General features: G+C 32.8%; 1 protein-coding gene across 1 annotated transcript in view; it reads right to left on the bottom strand.

Moving 5' to 3' along the window:
- The window catches only part of LOC110038606 (protein ETHYLENE-INSENSITIVE 2), a 44,376-nt gene that overhangs the window by 10,942 nt on the left and 10,531 nt on the right, over nt 1–22,903 (bottom strand). Inside the window, exons 4-6 of the mRNA XM_020743494.1 lie at nt 13,193–13,279; nt 12,955–13,065; nt 12,663–12,872 (exon numbers count right to left, since the gene is read on the bottom strand). Coding sequence (XP_020599153.1) covers nt 12,663–12,872; nt 12,955–13,065; nt 13,193–13,279 — 408 coding nt within the window. The remainder of the gene's footprint in view (nt 1–12,662; nt 12,873–12,954; nt 13,066–13,192; nt 13,280–22,903) is intronic.

The following is a 22,903-nucleotide window of genomic DNA, read 5'->3' as shown; positions in this document are numbered from 1 at the left end:
TATATATATATATGTATATATATATACAATATATATATATATGTATGTATGTATACAATATATATATATATGTATGTATGTATTCTTGCGTCTTATGCGGAGTTATTTACATTATTTTTGTTATGATCTGGCCAAGAACATATAATTAACCAAGGCAGAAACAGTTGATCAGATGGTGAAAATTAAAAATTTCTTATGTTCATTTTATATATTTAACATATAACAAATGAAAGAGGCACGAAATAAAATAGTTAAAGCGATATAATTAAACTTTATCTTATTTCTTGTTGACCATGTATTATATAAATATTTTCTTTGTTATTGTTCATCTTTTAAATGAAATAATTTAAACATGAAAAAAATTAATTTAAAACAATAGAAAGTTAGCAGAGTTAGTAAATATTCATACTTCTAAACTATATTTAATTCAATGAAAAAAGAGACAATATGCATGACAATTAAACTGTGTAAAAATATAAGGACAATTGGGGGTTTGTACTAGACGATCATTTAAGGTGATTATGAACATTCACTATGTGTCTTGTTATATCGTTTACATATTAATATCATTTTAATCTATATACAGCCATCACGGGAGCACCGTCAAAAATTGTACCACTTAAAGTACTTCAATATTAATATCATTTTCAATTTACGTGTACGGGTACTTTAGCGTTCTTCCGATAGTATCATAAAAGGGTAATTCTATCATAGTCAAACATGCACATGAAAGCAATCAAAATAATAAATTTCATTCATATTTTCTTTTCATATCATTCAATAACATAAATCATACATTTAAATGACATTCAAAGATCAACTGAACTTAAAGGGCAAGTAAAATCTATCTAACCAATTCATGGGACAAATCAGACTTATGAAAATCAAATTATTACAATAATTTAGAAGTACAAGTACTCACCTTACTTTCAAAATATAATATTTGATGTTCTCTATTTAGAGTTTAAAAATGTAAAACAAAATATTTTATCACTTCAATATTTCTATTATTCAAAAGTCAAAAAGTATTTCCCAATTAAACCTTATTTTAGGTTTTAATGTCTTCTAAATTAAAAGACATAAGCATAACTTACCTCAAATAAATTTGTTTGTTTATTCCTTCATCGATCACCTCCTTCGATTAAATTTTCAAAATTACGATGTAATTAAGAACACTATTAATATTATAATAGTTAGATAGATATATTAAATTCATAAGTAATATGCTAAAACCTTAACTCAGCTTAACCATATTCTTTACTGCCGCCTCCCTCTTCTCGATCCAAAATCTGAAATTTCTATAACTTGAACCCTAACATAAAAAACTTTACTATTAACACAAAAATTAAATGTATTCATAAATTCATAAATTATATCATAAAAACCCTTACCTTAAAAGCACTGGTCAGTCTCCCCTTCTCGCACACAATCTCCCCCTCCCCTCTTCCCTGATTGGAAGCTTCTTGTCCCTTTTTTTTTTCTTCGCGCAGAACAAAACATGTGAAGGTCCTATTGGTGGACAGCGGTATCACACACGCGCGGGCTTCTTCCTCCTACACAAGAGCCACTCCTTTTCTTATTCCTCGGCGCAAACTTGCATGTTTGGGCAGATCCTGCCATCTTGTTTCGCATGTTCACAACCCTTCTCCTTTAATTCGATCGCTCAAGGTGATCCCTTCTCCCACTTGACTCTTCTTCCCCTTCCTTCAACCAAAGCACGCACGATACGCCTTCTCCTCGTTCACTGGCGCGAATGAAAGGAAACGACACACCAAGGCAAGCATTCAAACACTTTGCTTAGCTCGAGTTCACTTCTTCCTCTTCTTCTCTTCTCCTTCTGCTTCTCCTTCTCCCTTATCATCGGCTCACTTTCACTTATTCTTTCCTACTATCTCTCACTCTCTAGCATTCCCTAGCTTCTCTAATGGTTCGAACATAAGAGAAAGACCAAGCCCTCTGTTTAACTCCCCAGCTATCAAAACATGTTTTGAAGGAATATATGTGGAAACAGATATTTATTAATATCATTAATACTATTCTTTTTTAAAATGGTTATGACAATCTCCCATCCTTATAAAATTTCATCCTCGAAATTTGCATAATCTTCTTCAAATCTCAAATCTCTCTCATTAAGCAAAACGTTATTCATTCATAAATTTTCTATCTAAAATTCATATCTCATTCTTTGAGATGGAAAGTGGGTGTACTAGAATGAAAGTCTCGTACAAGAAAACTCAACTAAAGTAAACTTCACCCATCAACTGAAACATGGCAACATATAACAAACTTCACCCATCCTCAGATAAACGCATACACTAGAATTTCAACCCAATAATATATGATGAAACATAACACTCATCAAGCTCTGGTAGCATCAACATCAGCAGTAAGTTCTTCAGGTTCTCTAGTAGTAAGTAAATAAACTCAAGGTCGAACTGGTTATCCTGATTGAGCTTGAGCAGGAGCTGAAACGTTTGACTCTATCATTCTCTGCCCACCTGCAGTCTTTTGTGAAGGAATTTCGATTGATTTATGTTCCTCTAATGTTTTCCGGCTAAGTGAAGAGCAATATCTAGCTATGTGACCAGATTGGCGACACTAGTAGCATGTATGAAAGCCCATTAAACATTCAAACTTATGTTGTTTTCCACATTCGACACAAGTGACTATGGTACTAAAAGAACTGCCACTACCGAATCTGTTAGAATTGAACTTTGGCTTCTTCACATTAAATCCTTCTGATTGATCCGCATACTCTCCATTAACAATCTTCCTCTTGTTTCTCCTTAAACTTTTGAATAAGTAGAAAATCAATCTTTACTAGTCCAACCCGCACCACTAACACTGAATAATCATCAATGTCCAAAGGCATCAATGGCTACCTGAACAAATCCTTTAATCCTAAAAGGAATCTGTAGTACTTTCTATCACAGTAGCTATCAGCTTTAGGAAATATCTTGACAATCTAGTAAAATCTATTTCATACTGCATAACAAACTTATCTCCTTGTATCAACTTATTGAACATATCTTGCATCTGTCTTTGCGTGAATAAAGAACAAACCACTTCAAAAAAAGCTCCACGAACTTCTCCCAGCTTATCATCACGTTGGGTATGTCCCCTAACTTTCTTGACACTGCCTATGCCATCACTTTTCGGCTTCTTCATCCAGCACAAATGTAGCTAAAAGTACTATTCTTGTGTCAGGGCACGTCATGCTTTCTAATATTTTCTCTATCCTTATTAGCGGTTTTTTGTTTCAATCGGATCTTCAGTTCCCTTAATTAAAGACGGATGCATGTCTTCAAATATATTCAAAAACTTATCCACAACAATATCTCACCACCCCTACTAGACTGCAATCTGACTCCTGAATCAGTTGAGTCATAGCTGGCACAATGAGTCAGAACATTTGCATTAACATTAATAGCAAGCAATATTTCTTCAATTTCTACCACATTTCCCTCTTCTTGAATCTCGGATGCAACCATTTGCGTGAATTAAAATAATTATTTTAGTAGTGTTAATTTAAACTTTCAATTATATTATTATTGATTACTTTGTAATTTTTCTATTGGGTCTTTCATCCATAATACATTAATTATTCCTAAACCTCTTTCAAACCACTTCTATCACAATCTAGCCCAAGGTTTGTACTTAACCAAGGCGGGAACAGATGGTCGGACTATGAAATTAAATTTTGTCTATTCATTTTATATAATTAATATTTAGCAAATGAAAGAACTACAAATAAAAATAATTAAAGCAAAACAATTAAATTTTATCTCATTTTTTGTTGACAGTGTATTCTATAAACATTTTCTCTGTTATTGTTCATATTTTAAATAAAATAAATTAAACCTTAAAAATTAGTTTAAAACAACAGTAAGTTGTGAATACATAATAAATACCTATTCCTAAACTATAGTAATTCAATAAAAAAATGATACAATATGTATGCGAATTAAACTGTGTAAAAATATAAAAGCCTTTGGCAGTTTTTATTATCTAGCATAATCAGTCAAGCTATTTCTAAATATTCGTTGTCTTATTGTATTTTTTACAAATTAATAACCTTTTAATTTATATACAAACGTCAATGGAGCACCGTCTAAAATTGTACCACTTAAGGAACTTCAATAACAATATCATTTTTCATTTGTGCACGGGTATTATAGCATTTCTCATAAGTACTAAAATAGGGTAACTCCATCATAGTCAAACATGCACATGCAAATAATCAAAATAGAAAATCTCATTCCAATTTTATTTTCATATCATTCAATAGCATGAATCATGCATTTAAAAAATATTCAAATATCAGTAACATACACTCAATATGATCAATTGAACTTAAAGAACCAGTAAAATCTATCTAAGCAAGTCATAGAACAACTCAGACTTGTGAGAAACCAATTACTATAATTTAAAGTATAAATATTCATCTTTCTTTTAGAAGATTCTTGTAGCCACTTAATCCTTCTTGCCTCTAAATAGTGTCTAAAATGGCAAAGCATAATATTTTATCATTTCATTATTGTTATTACTCAAAACTATAAAGTATTTCCCAATTAAACATTATTTTAGGTATTAATATAAATTCTAAATTAAAATACATAAGTATGACTTGCCTCAACTAAATTTGTTTGTTTTCTCCTTCGCAGATCACCTCCCCCAATTAAATTTTCAAAATCCTCATTTAATTAAAAATACTACTAATATTATAATAGTTAAACATATATGTTAAATTCACAAGCAACATATTAAAGTCTTCACTCACCTTAACCATTCTTTCCTGTTGCCACCCTCTTTTCGATCCAAAATCTAAAATTTCTATAACTTACATAAAAAAAACCCTCTATTAACACATAAAAATTAAATGTATATATATTCAAAGATTAATATTATAAAAACCCTTAACTAAAAGCACTGGTCGGTTTCCCTTTCTCGTACGAAGTCACCCCCTCCCCTCTTCTCCGATCAGAAGCTTCTTCTCCCGTCTTTTTCTTCTTCGCGTAGAACAATTTGCGTGAAGCTCTTTTTGATCGACAATAGCGTCGCACACACAATCGGCTTTCTTCTTGCTCTTTCACTGGAGCAGCCCCTTTTCTTATTCTTGGCGCAAGCTTGCAAGTTTGGGTGGAATATCCCTTTCTTTCTTTCGCATACTCACAACCCTTCTCCTTCGATTTGAATGCTCAGAACGATCCCTTCTCCCACTCAACTCTTCGTCCCCTTCTTTCAACTAAGGCTCGCACGATACACCTTCTCCTCGTTCACTCGTGCGGATGATAGAAAATGACACACCAAGGTGAGTATTCGAGGCCTTTGCTTAGCTTGAATTCACTTCTTCCTCTTCTTCTCTTCTCCTTCTGCTTCTCCTACTCCCTTATCATCGACTTGTTTTCTCTTCCTCTTCCCCACTGCCTAACATTCTCTAGCATTCTCTAGCTTCTCTAATGGTATGAGCATAAGAGAAAGACCAAACCCTATGTTTAACTCCCCATCTATCGACGCATCTATTTCGAAGGAACATGTGTCAAAAAGATATTTATTATTATTTTTTTAATTTTTTAATATCATTAATATTACTCTTTTTTTAAACTGGTTTGTACAACTTTTTTCTATCCTTGCTTTGCTCTTTGACATTTTTACCCAATGACTTGAGCAAAAAAATAATTAAACTCAACCACGAACCAAGTTATTTTTGTAAAGAAGTGTTGCGACCTAGCTCGGGCTTAAAATTTACCAATACAAAAACAGAAGATCGTCCGTATAATTAACATTTCATTTACTTTCCACAAAGTATTATAACTATCGATTTATAAAAGAGATACCAAGAAGCACAAAGTAAACTAAATGAAAATTTAAATTTATTAAAAAGAAAAAACATATTGTAAAAGTAATGTCATATAATAATCTAACCAATAATAATCCAACATTTATCAGAATTAAATAGTATAATAAAATAGAACAATAATAAAAAACATATAACCTAGTATTGGTAGTCCTCCTGTAAACCAATTATCTCCTGTCAGTCATTTTAACCCAATGTTTTACTTGAAATAAACAATTAAATTAAACCATAAGTTCACACAACTTAGTGAACAATTATAATCAACCATAAGTTTTACATCACATCCTCTATCAGTAACATCGGGAGGAAAAATCTTAATTGATTTAATGTCTCATATTTCATTTCCTTTTTATTTTTATCTAATTAAAATTATTAAACAACCATTTACCCTTTCCTATTTCATTTAATTGCATTTCAAAAATTCTTTAACTTTTAATATGCATATAATAAGAAAAATAGGTGTTTATAAGACAATGATGCAAGTAATTTTTAAATAAAACTTCAATTTAATGCAATTAAGAAAACATGTATTCACTTAAGACTTTTAAGTGACTTCAGAAATAGTTGTCCCTTCGCCTTATTTTCTCTAGCAAAAAAAAAAATTGATATCTTTGATTCATTAATTCAACCGTTTGACAAATCAATATCATTAAAATTAATTCATAAAATTATTGATATGAAATTAATGCCGCAATTAATTATTAAACTAATTTATAAAATTACAAATATTTACCTTATCCTATTTGAATGTCTTCATTCACCTCTTCCTCAAATCCCAAAAATTTATTGGCCTTCAATTACTGCTTAATTTAAATCTCACATAAGCATTTACATTATCAGTTATTTACTTGATATAAATAAAACTTTAACATTTAACTACTTATCATATGAAAACAATAATTTTTATCTCCAAATTTTATAAAATATAAGTTCTTTGATTAAAGGATCTTGTTATAACTTAACAGAAACTATCATTAACACTTCTAACATTTATTTAAATTAAATAATTAAATAAATCTAAAATTTGTATTTACCCTAAACTTAAAATATTTCGGTCAGTTGTCCTTAAGTGTAAGCATACGAGTCGTCACCCAACTTCTTCCTTTGAGCGTGGCTCGAGTTCAACACAGCACGACGAGCCGATCTCCTCCATCGCTCCTTCAACTAGGGTTCAACTTCTTCTGCTATTTCCTTCTTTGCTCAGTTAGGACATGACTCCTTCACTGATGTTTCTTCCTTCTCCCTTCTTCAAAAAACCCACACTCTCGCTCTCTCAATTTTGTTTGTTTTAAACCTAAACAAACAACAATTAAACCTAACTATAGTGGCGTTTATCCCACAGCATCAATAAGTCAGCTCCAATGATTCACCTATTTTAGGCCAACATAAAGTCGTTCTACACTTTCTGTCATACAAAACTTCATATGTAATCATCCCAATATTAGTCAGATAATTGTTATAATAAGTATCAAAATTATATGTGATTCTCATCCTCTATTAAAGTTAAAAATACATAGCCTTAATAGATCCTCCAAAATTTGAATGTTCTTTCTTACTGACCATCAGTTTTAGGGTGAACGGTTGTGCTAAAAATCAATCTTGTGCCCAAAGCCTAATGAATTTTCTTTTACAATCTAGAAGTCAATCTGACATCACTATTTGAAAAAATTGACTTCGGCAATCCATGCAACCTTACAATTTAATCCATATAACTTGGCTAACTTTTCAACAGGATACGTTTGTCGAATAGACAACAAATGGGCAGACTTAGTCAATTTATCAGCATATACCCAAAAAACAACACGGCCTGTCGTGAACTAGACAATCCAATTACAAAATCCATAGTAATCCTCTCATTTCCACTCTATAATTGGTAAAGGTTGTAATTAACCTCTAAGTATTAAGGTTATTTCTTCCCTGGCTAACATGTAAGAAACTTAGCCACATTCTATCATGCTCCTCTTCAATAATGATCGCAAAAAAATTTCCTTGAAATCCTGATACATTTTATTATTTGTGGAGTGAATTGTATAACAAGATAAGTGTGCCTCTCCAAAATTTCTCTCTCAAATTACATTGTATAACAAGATAAGTGTGCCTCTCCAAAATTTTTCTCTCTCAAATTACGAATATCTAGAACATAAATCCTATGTTTATATCTTAAAATTTCATCCATATCTAACATACTTCTCTAAATTAAACTACCAGCCTTGACCTGATCTAATTTTATGAACAGACAAATTTAAAACTGGTGAATCTTTGATTCTACCATTCAAAGTACACTGCACAAATAATTAATTCAATTGAATCATTCTGTCATCACCATTACTAATCACAAACAGCTTCAGTCTTTAAAAAATATCAGTAATTGTTCATGTTGAGTGAATAAACAATTCATATTATCATCTTCTTGGCAAATAAACCTCCCCTCATTTTAAGAGAAGGAATGAGCCAACTACCAACAATTTCAGCCAACTGACACCTTGCACCTACGAAAAATCAACATTAGCCTTCCTAGTAGCCTGACCAGAGTCCAAAACAACCATCCACTCTCACTTGATGATAAGTAAGAAATTGCAAGACTTCTACAACAAATATAACCACGAATCTTTCTACAACATTGTATTTACGACTTTTCTAGCTATGGAGAAGGAATCCTATAATGTAATAATAACCCTTTTAATTTTTTCATTAACATAATTATAAAATAAAAAGATTGAAATAAACTTACCTGTTACGACACATATGAAGCAAGTGTCATTCGAGCATCGCTTCCACCGCCGGTGGGAAGTATACGAGGCTTAAACCCTCATATATTTTCCATTCGAAGCACGGCAAAGGAAGCGAGAGAAAGATGGGTAAGAGACAGAGGAAGAAGAAGAAGAAAAAGCAAGAGGAGAAGGTTATTGTATAGCTGCAAGAGTGTTCGACCGAGCAATTGAGGCTCGAACAAGCCTTCCTCTTGCGTCATCGATGAATCGAGAAAGATGGAGAGGTCGGACAGCTCTCCCATAACTGTGAGAGGCTTTTCCACGATCAAGAGAAGCTCGATCGAGCGTTTACAAGCTCTGGAAAGAGAAATCGACATTCAAGAGCTATTCACGCATATAGGAGACACTCGATCGAGCAAACAAGAAATTTGAGAAGGACAAGCGACTATTCTTGTGCCCTATCCGAGCAAGCCGAGAATGAAGGGGGGTTTTTTGGCTCTAATTTTCATCAAAGAGGGGAGGCAAAGAGCAACTTACACAAGCCATTACACCTTCTTGATTCACTGCGAAGGAGGAGAAATTGAGTGAATTTCCCCATTTACACTCATTCCATATGTGAGAAGCTCGACCATTGGAGCCTTCTGTGTGCAAGGTACATTTATTATGTTCGAAATTTTAATTCTAAGTAATATAATTAATTTCAAAAAATTCTATTTTTAATTTTTAAAATTATAAGCTATTTACGAGAAGACTAAATTGATAAGATAACTTTGCTACAGAAAAGAATTCAGGTGTGAAGCTTAATTTAAATGTTTAATAGCTCTTCATATAATTAAATTAGGTTTAAAAGCCAAAATAAATTGTTTCTAAGTTAAGCATGTAAAAAAAAAAGTTTAGGAAAGCAAATTTATTTAAATTTAATATTTTATATTATGTAGTAAAACTAATTGTTGAGATAGCTTAATAATAAGATAAAATTATAACCAAATCATTAAGTTATTCGTTTTAGGGAAAAAAAAAGAAATTTAGACAGCTATATTTATATAGGTATATTAAATGTACAGTTAATTCAAAAATTAACTAATTCGCTAGCTAAATTATAAATGAATTAAGGTAACAATAATAAAAGGCAAATGAAAATGTCAATTTTTTTAAGTTAGAATTCAAATGAAAGAAGAATAGACTGATAGAAGCTAATCAAGTCTAATTTTCTACTATATGTGCACCAAAAGAGTAGATTGGTCTGAGAAAAGTGATAGCTGACTACAGACTATACAAGTGAGTTAATATGCTTTTCTTTTTTTTATAATAACACTATTTATTTACACATGTTTTCATCATCTCACAACTCTTATTTTAAAATGCTAAAATTTATGTTTTTCATTTGAATGTTAAATGTAAGAAAATAAATAAAATATAATATATGCAGATATATTAGAGGTACCTCTAGATAATATTGACAAGAAAATATGTTCCCGTATACGAAAATGACAATAAAAATGTTTGTGTATCTTTATGATGGGTTTGAAAATGTTAAATGTATATTTCTAAAAGTAAACGTTTGGACCCACACGAATCAACCCAAGGCTTAGAATTAACCAAGGCAGAAACGGACGATGGGATTAAAATTTTGATTTCCATTTTATATAACTAAATATTAACAAAATGAAAGTCACTAATTAAATGAATTAAAATAGTATATTTAAATTTCCCTAGTTACTGATTGTTCGTGTCTTTTATAAATAATTTATTTTATATCATTCGTCTTCTAATCACTTAATTAATCTAAAAAGTTAGTTTAAAATAATAATGAACTAAAAAATCAGTGAATATTCGTACTTTTAAACAACAATAATAAAAGAGAAAAAACAATATGTATGCCAATTAAGCTTTTAATAAAACAATATAAACATTTAAAATGATATTCAATGAATCTATATATGTAAAACCGTTACAAAAGCACCGTCTAAAAATTGCACCACATAAAATAGTTCAATATCAATATTATTTTTCATTTAAGTTCACAGGTACCTAAGTGTTCCTCCATTAGTATTATCAAAGAATGACTCCATCATGATCAGTCATACACATACAAGCATTCCATCAAAATCATTATTTACTAAAAAAAAATTTAATTCACATTTGTTTAACAATGAATATACTTATTAATTATTTAAATAATTTTGTACATACATTAATACAATATGAACAAAATTCACTAGAATGTAAAATCATAAGTTTGTAGTAATTTTAATATAACTAATGATAGTACCAATAAATGTATTTGATCTAAAACAAGCAAAATATCACGATAATATAAGAACATGAGTACTCATCTCGATGATAGACGATCTGTTTGCTCTTAACTTGTATTTCTTCTATCAAATTATCGTCTAGAAAAAATAAAATATTCAATCATAACTATATTTAATTATTTTTTAATTTAATTATCAATTATCATTGTATTACACTATTTTAATATTTTAATACTTAAGCTTGAAGTTTGATTATCGTGTAAAAAAATATTAAATATTATGAATTTTATATAAAAATACATTTTAAAATTAAAAACCTAATCTTTAAAGACACTTGAATCAAATGAAGTATAATATTTAAATAATAACTTATAAATATAATACATATAATATAATCTTTTAACATACCCTTAAAATCCTCTCGATCGAGCCCTACCCCAGCCATGTGACTCGCGATTTCACCTGCTCTTCCTCTCCCTTCTGCACGCGATAGAGGTGTGACCTCCTCCTCCTTCGTCTTCCTCGCACCGAAAGCCACGAGCCACTTGTCATCCCCTCTTCCCTCGCTTACGAAATTTCAGGCTTTAGCTCCCTCCCATTCGATGTCACGGCTTGACGCAACAAAGCAACACTGCAATCTTCTTCTTCCCTCAAGCGCAAGTCCTACTGTGTTGTTTACTTGGGCAAGAAATCACGAAAACCTCTCCTTCCTCTACTCTCTGACAGTATGCACTAGAGCTCCCGCCTCTCGCGCCGATTTATAGGGAGAACTTGTCAGTTAGGCTTCCAAGCCCCTCGCTTCCTCTCCCTTCTTTTCATTTACTTGACCCACCCTTCCTCTTCTTTGATTCTTCGTTTCCCCTTCCCCCATGTAACAGAACCGTTACATAGATGATAACTCCCAAGAATGAAAAGAGTTATAGAAATAAATGAAATTAAACGAAACTGGTTTCTTCACGGTTTTCTTTTTATCGCACACTATTTTTTTGATGCATACTGTATTTTTACAAAATATTTTAAAATAATAATTACTGTAATTTAGAAACACTTGCTCAGTAAGTAGTTTAACTTTTTTACAGGAAAACCAGCTTTATGCTAGATGGATCCTGCGGAGTGCGTGTATAGGCATAAGAAGTGCAGGTTGATAGTAACTGTAGATTAGTTCTTAAATATTTAAAAATTTATATGAACTGGTTGTAACTTTAAATTTTATAAATAGAATTGTTCTTTTATGTTTTGGATTTCCTATTACCTATGAAATAAAACTATTATATCGTTTTCCTCCGTTAGACCAACAGTTCCCGTCATGATAATTCTAAACACCAAAGCCCGTTCGTGACATATAATGATTGAAAAGTATTTCAATTAGACTAAGCCCCATGATTTTTCCTTCATGGATATTTTACATTAAAATCTTTTCTTCTTGAAGCTACCCTCAACCTCTTCAAGCGTCTGCAGAAATTTTTTCTCAATGCTATGAAGACAAACTCTTCCTCTATTGAGATGAATATTCCAGCACTCAATAACTTTCATATAGCAATTCATGAAGGAAATAGTAGGAAAATAATCATGTAGAATACCACTTATTTTGTATGAAAGGAAGTTGATTTCAATTACACTAGTTTATAAAGAAACCCCAATTCTCATGCATAATAGTCAAGCATACAAATGGGTTCAAAAGAAAATTGAATAGTCTCCAAAGATACCGCCAGATATTGTTCAATCGCTCTATTAATGATTTTCAAGGAACACAAAATAAAAAGTTTCGGTAAAGGAAGATAACAACATCACAACTTTCCCAGTTTATAGATAGATGCTCCGACAAACAAGCAAACTAACCTGTGTTATGGCAGAGTGGATAAAAAAATTATGAGACATTATATTTGCTCCAAGAAGAGCCATGACAGAGTATGCATTCTCCCCAGTCAATTTCGGCAAAAACTCATTTATAACTGGAACTTCTGGTTGACTAATTAATACTCCAAACACATAGAAAAACAAAGCAAAACTTGCTATGTATACAAAAAATTCAGCAGCCTTTCCGTTGTCCTGCCATTGAAGCCAACAATTAAAATGAACTTAATTTTACTCATAACCTGGCCATACTAAAAAGACGTAGTACGCATCTTACTGAGAGTTTGAGCAGAAATGGAAGTAGAATGGCAACAAGTATAGCAAAAAGGATGCATGAGAGCAAGTCCATCCCCGATAAGAGATTGACACCATGTGCAATACCCAATACCTATCATATTGAATATCAGTATTATTACATGCAATCGATTATGCTGTTGGGTTATTAATCGAAGCTTTGATTCCAAAGAAATGTAGAATAAAGGAATCATATTACAATTATAATCAGCATAGCATACCATAGTAAGGTCCGAAATTATCATGGACAGTTCTGCTTGAACTCCCAAAAGTATACATGGCAGTCTGGTGTACTCCTCACTGCAAATCTTTTGCACAAAAATAAAAATGTATGACATTTATTAGTTCAAGCTGTGCAAAAAGGTTTGTGTCGAGTGTAAAATACAAAAGTAATCAAATGAGTACGATTCATAAAACTAAGAGAAGATTAATGGTAATTAATAAATAAAATTTCCAACCCAAGAATTTTAGTGCATGAAAATAAATGTATCTTAATACAAGAAGAATAAGAGAACAAGGAAATGCTATAAGACCTTGATACCATAGTTCACCTAAACAATAATAAAAAAACAAATATTACTAGAAAAGAAAATAGGCTATTACAACTGATGAACGGAAATCGAAAATAACGACAAACATGATACATAAACTTACACTAGAGTGAATATAGGGATGTTGGTAGTCATCGGCAAGGGTTTGGGCCGCCAGAGAGGTAGCAAAGGTTGCTTAGAGAGCCAGACAGTAGGGCGGAAGCAAGAGGATGCTAGTAGTAGTGAAGGGTAGGTTAGGAAATGTCAAAAAGGCGAGATAGCTGGCCGTCCGAGGAACTACGGTGAGTGGGACCTTAGCAGAGTGTTGCCTCCAACTGCGCTAGTGTATTTTGCTATGATAAATTTTAGGAAGAAAGGCATATTAGGAATAATGATGGAAATGGAACAAGCGGAGAAGAGTAAGAAAATTTGTAAGGGACTAATTTTGACACTACAAAGTATTCAAGAGGGTGATAAGATGGTGGTGTTTCGCGGTGACCCTAGTATGTGAAAGACTTTGCTGATGCTCAAAACCGTGGTGAGGGTAATTCAGAATGCAGGGCCAAAATCCTTGATTGAACATGGAGGTGACACATTGAGGATTTGACAGAGATTCAGGGGATCAATGAGCTATTGGATAAGTTGTTTGGTGTGGTGATATTCTCTAGAATTGATTTGAAGTCAGGATACCAACACATTCTGATACTGTCGAAGGATATGCACAAGACTATGTTTCAAACCCAAAAGAGTCACTAAGAATTCCTTATTAAATGAAAAACATAGCCAGATTACAACGCCATGTGGGAGCTCTACGACTTCATCCAACAACAGTTTCTTTTCTTTTTATTCCACCTTGAGGAAAAAATATATTTCGGGAGGGGAGTAAAACACTAGTGCTTAAGGAAAATTTACTTTTTTATTAGTCTAAGGAAATTTAGTTTTTTATTACTATTATTGAGTGGTATAGGTAAAGCTTATGAGTGGTGATTAATATCTTTACAAGACATTGTGGTTTGGAGTTTTAGGTTTAGAGTTTGGGAGAGATCGTCTACCTCTCGAATTGTAAGTACTCATCTTTTTTTTGTATTCAGAGTTGTATTGCTGAAATTTGCTTTTGGCAAAATAAAATAAATTTCTGCCCTAACTATTGTGATTATTGGATGTTGCAATTGCCCTACAATATCTTGATAGCTCAATTGTGAGTAGAAAATTAACCACTTGAATGCAATTAGAGAACCTTTCAATGTTGCATGCGATTCAAAATAAAATTCATTCAACCTGATTTTATTCATAACACATTACAAATGAATGCAAGCCGCTAAACACAATTATCAAATAAATAATTACAGAGCACAGCATGCTCATAAGCAGGGCCCCAAGCACATACTGAAACTTGGGGAGTTGCAATTGTCCCATGATATCTTGGTGGCTTAATTATGACTTGAAACTCAACCATTGAATAAAAATATATTTTTTTATCAAATTTCATTGACTATGAAAAGTGGATTACCATAAGAAAATAGCTAATCAATTATATCAGAAACCACTGACAAGTTTTTTAGAGACAATTCATCCAATGGATAAGAGCCAACATATAGTATACGTGAAATAGTTGATATAGGAAGAAGCATCATTCTTTGGCATGCCTTAAAAGGGATTTTGAATATTTGTTAAGGCAAATGAAAGCATTCAATTTATTCCCACATTAGTTAAAAGATATGTAATAGAAAGATCAAATGGATGGCTTACACCATAAGGATTAGCATAAAATTGGTTCAACCACTAGTATATCATGTCCAACTTAAGTCCCCCTTCAGTTTCCACACCTAATAAACATAACAAAGGTATTGCCTAAGAAAGTTTCCTACGAATTGAGAATAAAGATCATATGCTAGTTTTCATGGCATTTACATAGAAGATTACAATGCCAAGAATAGACTGTGTTAATAATGTTCAACTACAAGATAGCAATATAAATTAGAGGAGAATATTTTTCCATGTGTTTATGTTGAGGTGTATATAATAGTTGAGATAGCAAGTCCTTGCAATATATGGCTTACATTTAAGTTACCAACCTTAGAGTAAAGTACGTGACATTGAAACTTCGCAAGGGTCTTCAAAAATATGCCAGCTAGTTGATTATAAACAGAGATATGTCTTCATAAACATGCAGCAAGTCATCGAAGGCCTCACTAAAAAATTGATAATTAAGTCTGATGTAGTCCATTTCAAAGTGGACCACCATTTAACACAAACCTAGATAGCCTTCAAGTTGTCGCAAGTATGTTGACTCTTATGAAGTGCTATATGTTCATGCAATATGGAGATGGATGTGCCAACATATTTCAGCAGTAACAAATGCCACCACTGTCGGCCAAATAATGTCGTGGATTCTTTATTTTAGGATTTAATTTAATTTAATTATGGATCTATACATATATATATATATATATATATAACTTTATAAAATAGTATTTTAATTTTGAAAAATAATGTTTAGATTTAGTTCATATATGACTGTAATTTTGGAAAATAATAATATTTAAATTTAGAAAAGTGAGACCGAATGGACCTCACATATTTGATAGTCTAGATGGTTGAGCACGATACCACAAATATTACACTATCCTGAAGAATAAACATGTCATTTGTTAGTAGGCTTAATCACCTAAACTAAAGAGTTTGTGACGTCTGTTTGGTCTACCAAATCATTTTTGTTTAAGCCGACAAGTTCTCATATTTAACATGAAAAATTAAATAGGGTTTATATTAAGCTGGGTTCTTAAATTCCCTATAGGGCAAACCCCTAGAGTTAATTACATCCGAAATCACTTAAGAAAACTCTTGATTAAGATTACTGTTTCTATCTTCAAGATTTCAAAGTTTAAGTTTCCAAGGTAGGACACAAGAAACTCAAAAGGGAATGACTCAAAATAGGAATAGTCATTTTCAGGAGTCAAATTAATGAAAGGTAGGGGATGTCACAGATCAGAGAGGAGCCCCAGTGACTTCCGAACTATCCTATTGTTTGGCTTAAATTTTGAGAAGATGTTATTTGAGTGTTTAATCCTGTCAATTTATTTTTAAATTTACGACTTACAAACGCGCAATATCCGATCGTGAAAGTGGTCTAAGAAAATAGGAAGATTTATGTCAGACCAAACGACAATCTCGAAATCCTAGAAAAGTTAGAACTTACGCTACACAATATAGTTGTGCAGATGCATAAAGATAATGTGAAGATTTATGTCGTACTAGGCGAACTGCCTTAAAATATTATGAGTTTGTTGTTGTTTAAAATAAGGAAATATTTTATTCGTGTAGATATGTTTGATTTCTCGAAAATGTCCTTTTACAGTGTATGCTCCAAGCTCCTTGTACTTGTTGAGATAGCAGTCCAAAGGCCTAAGGTTCAAAAGATTCTACCGATATGTTTCAATATTTTGGTTTTGTATGTAAAATAAATGAATGCAGGTAAGAAAGTACCGTGTAGTAAATAAAAGAACTGCAGTGCATAAAATAAAATGCGTACCTGGGCTTCTGCTACCGCTGTATGATTAGTTTATAAAGTAGAATATAATTTGCAGATAATTTAGAGAAATTGCAAAAAAAAGGAAGAAAGCAAGAATTGTAGTGTGAAAAGCAGCAAAACGAGTCGTAACAAAACACGAACAGGCAAAGCAAAACCCGTGGTCACTTACGGAAGACCAAGACTAGGTATAAGACATTAGTAAAGGTGGGGGCTCAGAACTGTACTGTGTGCTTCCCAACCTTGGGTAAGAGCTACCAACCCGACAATCTACGGAAGGCAGTTAACCTCAATCGAAATGACTAGCCGTGAAACTTTGTAAGTTTTACCAAAATTCTATGATTTTTCATGCAAAAGTTGCTATTTAGATTTACAGAGTTCACTTTAACAGGCAAAAGAAATTTTATTTTTATTTTTGTAAATATTTTTTAAAGTAGTGCAGCCCACAGGCTAATTATTCTTATCAGGCTAGAGCTACTGGCGACTGACGAGCATCGGGTGCAACAATCTCACCAAGAGTAGGCGAATAGTATCCTTGGTACTTATCCTCTCCCCTCATTGAAGATTCTTGAAGTAGGCGATATTATTCTAATAATTTCACTTTGTATCTCTCGTTTAAGCACACATAAGCAATGTCGTCATCGCCCTCTCCACCTAGACTCTAAACTTATTCTAGTCCGGTGATCCATATGTAACATTAACAAATGTCCCCAATTGCCAAGAGGATTTGAGTCTAATATTCAAGCTCAAATCCCGGTGCATTGGGTTTCATTGTAAGTTAAGTCATGGCGGAAATTTCACTAGTTGATTTAATTACAGAAAACATGTGTCATATCTTGGTGTATCCTCATGTTTAGTGTTTTAATCAACTGGTGAATTAAGGTCAAGTGTCTAGTTTCATCATTCATTCGAAAATTAAATAAATGAACTCTCATCTATGATGTGCTCATAAAAAGTAAATTATGATATTCCTCCCCAATTGATGATTGATCAATTCTACAGTTGTGTTTTGATACCAAGTAACTGGAGTGGATCAAAAGTAAATTATGTATGAAACTTATAATCATCCAGATTATGAGTCCATCACACATCTAACAAAGTTATGAGATGAAAAGATTATGACTAGTGAAAGATCAAGATTATGACTAGTGAAACATCAGGTCACAAGACAGCATTTTGTAGGTGCCATAGTAATGGCCCTTCTGTTGTATAATGTGATCGAGTAAGAGCTTGCCTAAATTAGGTGAGTTTGTTTATTTTTTGAGCAATTTCCAGTCATATGAGATATGCATATTTCATGTTGCCTATGATACTTCAATATTTAGTGGCATCAATGGCAATAAAATCATCACAAGCAAGCTGAATAGATGAGCTGATTGCTTTAAAAGCTTCCTATTTGCCTTTTATTTTAAAGCGCGTAGTAGATTATAAACATATTAATGATGTAATAGAAAGAGGCCTTGTAGATATAATGGTTTCAACATCTATGTTCAATACTGCTTTATTTGTTCAAGGCACTACACCAAAACATTACCGTGCACAGAGAAAAATAGAGAAGACTCGAGGAAAGAGAAAAAGGGAAGTAGAAGAAGAATCTAGTATAGAGCTCAATAGTTCAATGATTTCAGTCTACCTTCTGCAAGATTGCATAACCCAAAATTACATAACCAAAATTGCATATACTTGGCTCTCTTAAAACCATTTATTTATAGGTTAACTTTGAGCACTACGTGAAATGTTTGATGAGGTGCTACATATTTTAATAAAGTATAGAGTAAGGCCAATTGGTGGCTTGCTGAAATAATGACAAACGTGTAGCCTAAGAACTCTGACTGGTGCTCGGTTAGCTAGTCTAGAGGAAACCACTGGTCTTTAGTAAAAGTTGCTAAGTAGCTTTTGGGCTTGGGAGACCATGGTTGGTTATATTTTTTTGGAAAGTTCTCCATGAGCTTAATTACCTCAAGCTTTCCTTGAACAACAGTTTTTTCTCAATCCTGGCAAGTTATTCTAATATGAATCTCATTGGAAAGTTCTTATATATTGCTGGCAAGTTCTCATTGAAGTCGGCCAATAAGTCCACCACTAACGTATTTGGGGTGTATATTTAGTTCTCTAATTCTCTAGTATCTTTATAATATAATTCTAAAAAGAATGAGAGAATAATAATATGCATAATTATTTGGGACAAAATTAATAATTATTAGTTATTTGTAGTGGGAGGTTCTTTTGCTTTTTTGGCCGAGTTTATTGCTCTGTTCCTTTTGCAAAAAAAAAATAGTTGTATAATAATGTACATTTTACCTGCACAAAAAGATCATATTATGTTATTTAAAATTCTTTACTATTAAGAAGTGTACTGATTTGATGCTTTTTGTCCCTTTGTTTATAGCAGCATTTCTCACATTCTTATAAGCCCCTGACACTGGTATTTAACAAAAACACTACATAATCAAATTTATTGCTGAATGCAAAGTCTGAAATTACATGAAATAGTTGGAAAATCTAAAATTACAAGAAAACAACACAACATGAAAATTATGGATAAATAAGGTTTAGGTGGTGTCGTTTAGGGTTTTAACCTATGGGTGGTGGCAAGGATGTGGCTAGTAAGCTGGAAACAACACGGCAACAATTTCAAGGAGACTAGATGACAGACAAGTAGTAGGAACAACTGCAAGAAGGCTGTTCTGGCTTGCGGCAGCGAGGAAGAGGAGAGAATGTGAGCGATGTGGGAAAGGATTTGGGAATGATATAGAAAAGATAAATACTACTTGGAGACCAAGATACAGCCGAATCAACAAACCTTAGGATATAGCTCGTTGAGGGAAAAAGAGACGCTAACGACTGTCCCAAAGCAATTCTCAACAAAAACTAAACCTAAACATTAATAAAACACTTAAATAGACATATTACTAATAGGAGTGGGCCCCACTCAATTGGGCTGCAATTCTAAGCCTAGACCAGCCTCTCTTAACTTTGACCAAATCGGACCAAGGTTCCCCAACCCTCATATTAGTCTAACGGAATTGGTGAAGCACCAACCTCATTTATTAAAGCTTTTGACTTCTCAACCTATGGCATCAAGTCAGCCCTATTGAAGGTGGAGGAATTTTTGTAACCTCTCGGATTAGAGTGTCTTCTACTACATCTCTAGAAAACTTAGATCTCACCGTCGAATGCACTGTACCACAAAACAATTGGGAAGGTTTCTCGAAATGCAAGTAACCATATCTATCTATCCAACTATATGTAGGTCCATTGCTAAACTGAACTGAAACTTCGTATCAAGCATACTCTGCAGAGTCCTCTAAAAATAGTTTAAGTTTGGCTCATTCCTCTCTAAAGTGAAATCAGGCTGAACCTCCTCTAAAGGTGGTAGCTATGGTAGTAAGTTGTCGGTCAAAATATCTTAAAACTCTCTACGTAATGGATGTCCTAAGCCTGATGTCTGTTATTTTGTCTCACTACCCACTAAAATAATCAAAAGTGATCTCGCTGGCACCTCTATCATGACAAGAGCACCTATAACCTCAGACTAAACAAAAGAAATGAGAAGTATATGCTTTCGAACTTTAAAGAATGAATAAGTGTTCTTGAACCCCTCATGCTGAGTCTTGTGATCAAACTCACAGTCTCCCCAACAAAATGTGACAGGTGACAACACACCACATATGATCATAAAAATGATTCGTAATAGAAAACTATATAAAGAATCTCCTTTCAATGCTAACCATGTTCCCCTTCTTCAACCAAGTCAAGACATATTGCCAGAAATATCTCTGAGTATTGAGACTCAATTAGTTGTTTGTCATCTGTGTAGACACCACATTCTCACAATTATCTCCATCAATGATAAGAATGCACATATTTCCTTTCATAATGCAAAGGGTTTAAAAATGTGACAAAGCCATTGCTGCTCTCTTGTAGCTTCAATCTAAAGAACCTATCGAATCACAAGCATCTCGTCATCATCAGCTGAAAGTTGGGTACTCTTACGCCTCCTCCCCATGTTTTATGTCTCCATTAACACTATTTACTTTTACTGCTCCCAACTCAGTAAGAAGACAACTATGATAATAAGGTTGTCACGACCCAGCCCGAGGCTTGGAATTAACTAAGGCAGGTACAGACAGTTGGACGATGTGAAATAAATTTTTCATATTAAACTATATGATTCCATAAATGAAAGAGTCACTAATCAAATTAAATTAAAATAGTACATTTAATATTATCTCGTTACTGGTTGTCCGTGTCTTCTATAAATGTTTTCTTCTAATGCTGATCGTTAATTACTTAATTAAACTAAAAAGTTAGTTTAAAATAATAATGAGCTAAACGAGTCAATGAATACTCGTATTCATAAACTATAGTAATACAAAAAAAAAGAACAATATGCAAGCTAGTTAAAACTTTTTTTTATAATCAACATAAACATTTAACATGTTATTCAAAGAGTATATCAATATCATTTTATATTTATATAATCCTCACAGGAACACCGTTTAAAAATTATATAATTTAAGATACTTCAATATTAATATAATTTTTCATATATGATCACGGGTACATTAGTATTCATTCAATAGTACCATCAATGAATGATTCCATCATAGTCAATCATGCACACACAAGCATCTAACAAAAAAAATTTCTAATAAAAAAAATTCATTTAACATAGCAGTCAAATCATTCAATAATGATGTGCACACATGTTATTCCTTCAATATGAATAAAAATTCAATAGAATTCAAAAATATAACTTATAGTAATTTCAATATAACCAAAGATAATACAGACAAATGAATTTCATTTAGAATTAACAAAATATCACCATGGTATAAGACCATGAGTACTCATCTCAATGTTGTATGGCTTGTTTCAAACATGTTTAATCTTTGCAGCCAATAGTTAGCCGCCTACAATATCATAAAAATATAATTTTAAGCATATCATTAATTATGTTTAATTAATCTCTTAATTACTTTTGTAACTTTACTTGTTGATTAGAAACTTTATTTTAAGTATTTGCTACTTTAATTTGACTATCAAAACATCAACTAAATCAACATTTATAATTTTACTCAATATTCAATAAATGTCCACTCAAACTTAAATAATCATAAATTTTATTTTCATATTTCAAATAAATATTTCATATTATTATTATAATATTTATATATATAAACCAATTAATGTATAATATTAAAGATACAAAACTTAATATTCTTACCTTACCAAAAGTTCAGCTCGGTTCAACACCTGCACGACTTTCTTCTTCTTCCTTCGCTGTTAGAGCTTGGTCAAGGGCTCCTTCAACACCTGCACGACTTTCTTCTTCTTCCTTCGCCGCTAGAGCTTGGTCAAGAGCTCCTCTTCCTCTCCTTCGTCAACCTCTCGGTTCGACCCTAAGAAGTGCACCGAAAGACTTCCTCCAACAACTTTGGCTCCTCTTCGCTGTGAGATCCGGATCGTATGCAAGCTTGCTTCGGTTCTCTCTCTCGAGCTTCCTCGCCTGCTCGACAACACCAATGTCGCAATAGCAACTTCCTCGATTGCGGCTCAACACCGATGTCGCTCCTTTTCTCCTCCTCTCCGATGAACCTTCCTCTCATCTTCATCTCCGTTGGTAGGCTGAGGCACGGGTTCCTTCACCATTGAAGCTCGACAAACTCTTTTTTCGTCTTCCTCTTCAATTCAGTTCCGAGGAAAGTCGTCTATCATGATTTATAGGCAAACTTCACCAATTCGGCTTCCCGAACCCTCAGCTTCACCTCCCAATCTTTGGCTTCCCGACTCCTAATTTATTTCTAATGACTCCTCAATTCTTCGATTTTTCGTTGCACCTCCCTCCCAGTAACGAAACCCGCACATTA

The sequence above is a fragment of the Phalaenopsis equestris genome, unplaced genomic scaffold (genome assembly GCF_001263595.1).
Source record: "Phalaenopsis equestris unplaced genomic scaffold, ASM126359v1 Scaffold233263, whole genome shotgun sequence".
NCBI classification, from domain to species: domain Eukaryota; kingdom Viridiplantae; phylum Streptophyta; class Magnoliopsida; order Asparagales; family Orchidaceae; genus Phalaenopsis; species Phalaenopsis equestris.
The sequence above is the reverse complement of the archived record's forward strand: the minus strand, read 5'-3'. Positions and strand labels throughout refer to the sequence as shown.